The sequence below is a fragment of the Pediculus humanus genome, genomic scaffold (genome assembly GCF_000006295.1).
Source record: "Pediculus humanus corporis 1103172107733 genomic scaffold, whole genome shotgun sequence".
NCBI lineage: Eukaryota > Metazoa > Arthropoda > Insecta > Psocodea > Pediculidae > Pediculus > Pediculus humanus.
Genome location: NW_002987336.1, coordinates 331372 through 333527, shown reverse-complemented (window position 1 = coordinate 333527; position 2156 = coordinate 331372). Strand labels below are relative to the sequence as shown.

General features: G+C 24.4%; 1 protein-coding gene across 1 annotated transcript in view; it reads left to right on the top strand.

Annotated features, from left to right (window-relative positions):
- Phum_PHUM323370 (golgin IMH1, putative) overlaps nt 1-741 on the top strand; it is a gene marked incomplete at both ends in the record, with an annotated part of 4202 nt that extends 3461 nt beyond the window's left edge. Inside the window, 3 exons of the mRNA XM_002427451.1 lie at nt 101-307; nt 404-556; nt 636-741. Of these exons, the coding sequence (XP_002427496.1) occupies nt 101-307; nt 404-556; nt 636-741 (466 nt within the window). The remainder of the gene's footprint in view (nt 1-100; nt 308-403; nt 557-635) is intronic.
- Between the last annotated feature and the right edge of the window lie 1415 nt (nt 742-2156).

The window sequence follows — 2156 nt, the reverse complement described above, 5'->3', positions numbered from 1 at the left end:
TTGTTTGTTTATCGTTTGTTACCTCGTGGCGTTTTATCAGTAGTCCCATCACTACCGACCATTGACAGATTTTCCCTTTTGTTTCAGATATATTGTACAGAACGAATCCGGTTAATGTAAACAATTCAAGTTCGGGTAAAAATTCTAGTCCGAGTGATTTAAACGAAATAAAAAAATACATGAATGATCACATAAACAAACTACATTCGAAAGTTGTCGTCATCGTCAACAACATGATATCAAACGAGATATCAAATTGGGGAGCCAAACCACCAGTTCCTAGTTTAAATTTTCGTAAAATATCAAAGTAATTGAAAAAATGAAAATAAATAAATATTTTCATTCATTCGTAATCATTATTATTATTATTATTATTATTATTATTATTATTATTGTTTTTCAGGCATTTGACCAAACTTTACGAAGCTGTATCTGGGATATTGCCACCGAGTCAAATCGAAGAATTGTACAGTAACATAAATAATTCGTTTAAAATCACATTGAGAGATCAATTGAAAAAATTAAATATCGTTAATAACGGGGGACCACAACACGGGTGAATGAAGGATTTTAATTATTTAATAATTTCCTTTGAAAAGTGATAATAGTGATAATAATTTTTTTAATCGTTTCAGTACCGTCACATCCGAATTGATATTTTACACGGAAATGTTAAAAAAATTACAAATATTTTCATCAGAAGAATTGACTGATAATTCATTTCAAGAAATATGGTTGTAAAAAGGAAAAAATTAGTTACCATTTGTAAATAAGTTTGTCTAAAAAAAAAAAGGAAGAAAAAGGAAAAATTTCATTCATTTTTTTTTTTTTTTACTATTTTCCATTCGTTCTAAAAAAAAAAAACAATTTTTAAATTTTGTAATTTTTTTTTTTACATCGGGTCAAACATTTTACTTGTTCTCATTGATAAGTCAAGGTACTACCTACCTACCTACCTACCTTTCATCACGAATATTTCAACTTAAAATAGCATTTATCAGTGCGACAGCCAAAAGAATATTTATTTTTTAATTTTTCCACCATATATTAAAATAAAATGGTGGTTTACCTTGCTTTTATTACTTGGGGGGAGGGGGGGGGGAATAAAAATTTTCACGTGTGAAAAAAAATTTAAATTTAAATTTCAAGCCGAGAGTTTTTGTTTTCCATAAAACCGTTGATTAAATTAAAAGAAAAAAGAAAACTTTATGTTTGTCGATTATTATTATTATTATTGTTTGTAATTATGTGAGGGGTTGTTTAACCAATAATGATAATAATAAGTTTTGTTAAAATGCAAAAAAAAAAGTTTTGATTTCGTTCGCAATTTTTTTTTTTTAATGATAAAAACAACTTACTTTTGCGACGACCCCTCCCCCCTCGTTTTCGCCCCCCCCAACCTCAACACGCCCCCTATGAAAATGTAAACTATTTAATTTATTATTAATAATATTATTTTATTAAAAAAAAAAATTTTTATATGTAAATTATTAAAACAAAAAAAACCTTCTGATATTAAAATTGTATTTTTATAATTGAAAAAAAAAAAAAATGGGGCTGTGAACTAATCAATCAATCAATCAATCAATCAATCAATCATCAACATCATCTTAACGATATTTATAGTATCATTATTATTATTTTATTTCATTTAAAAAAAAAAGAAAATGTTATTTATGTTGCTCAGTTATGAAATATTTTTTATTTTAAAAAAATATTCTTTTGGTTTATTATATATATATATCATTATTATTATTGTTTTTTTTTATTTAATTTGTTTATTATTATTATTATTTTCAATTTATATATATTTTATTATAGTTTTATTATTGATTATAAATATAAAAAACACCTAAAAGGGTAATTTTTTTTTTTTCTATTTATTTAGTTTAATGATAAAATTTTGTTAGAGAGAGAGAAAGAAAGAGAGAGAGAGAGAGATTAATTAATAAAAAAATAAATTTTGAATTTGTTTGTTATGTAAAGTTTATTATTACATCACTTGTTTGTTTTTGTTTGTTTGTTTGTTTGTTTGTTAATAAAATAATAATAATTTGTAATATCATAACTTTTTATGTTTTTGTGTATCTTGAATGGGTATCATAACAATTTTTCTTTTTTTTTTGTAGGAGGAGGAACAGGAGGAGGAAGAAGAG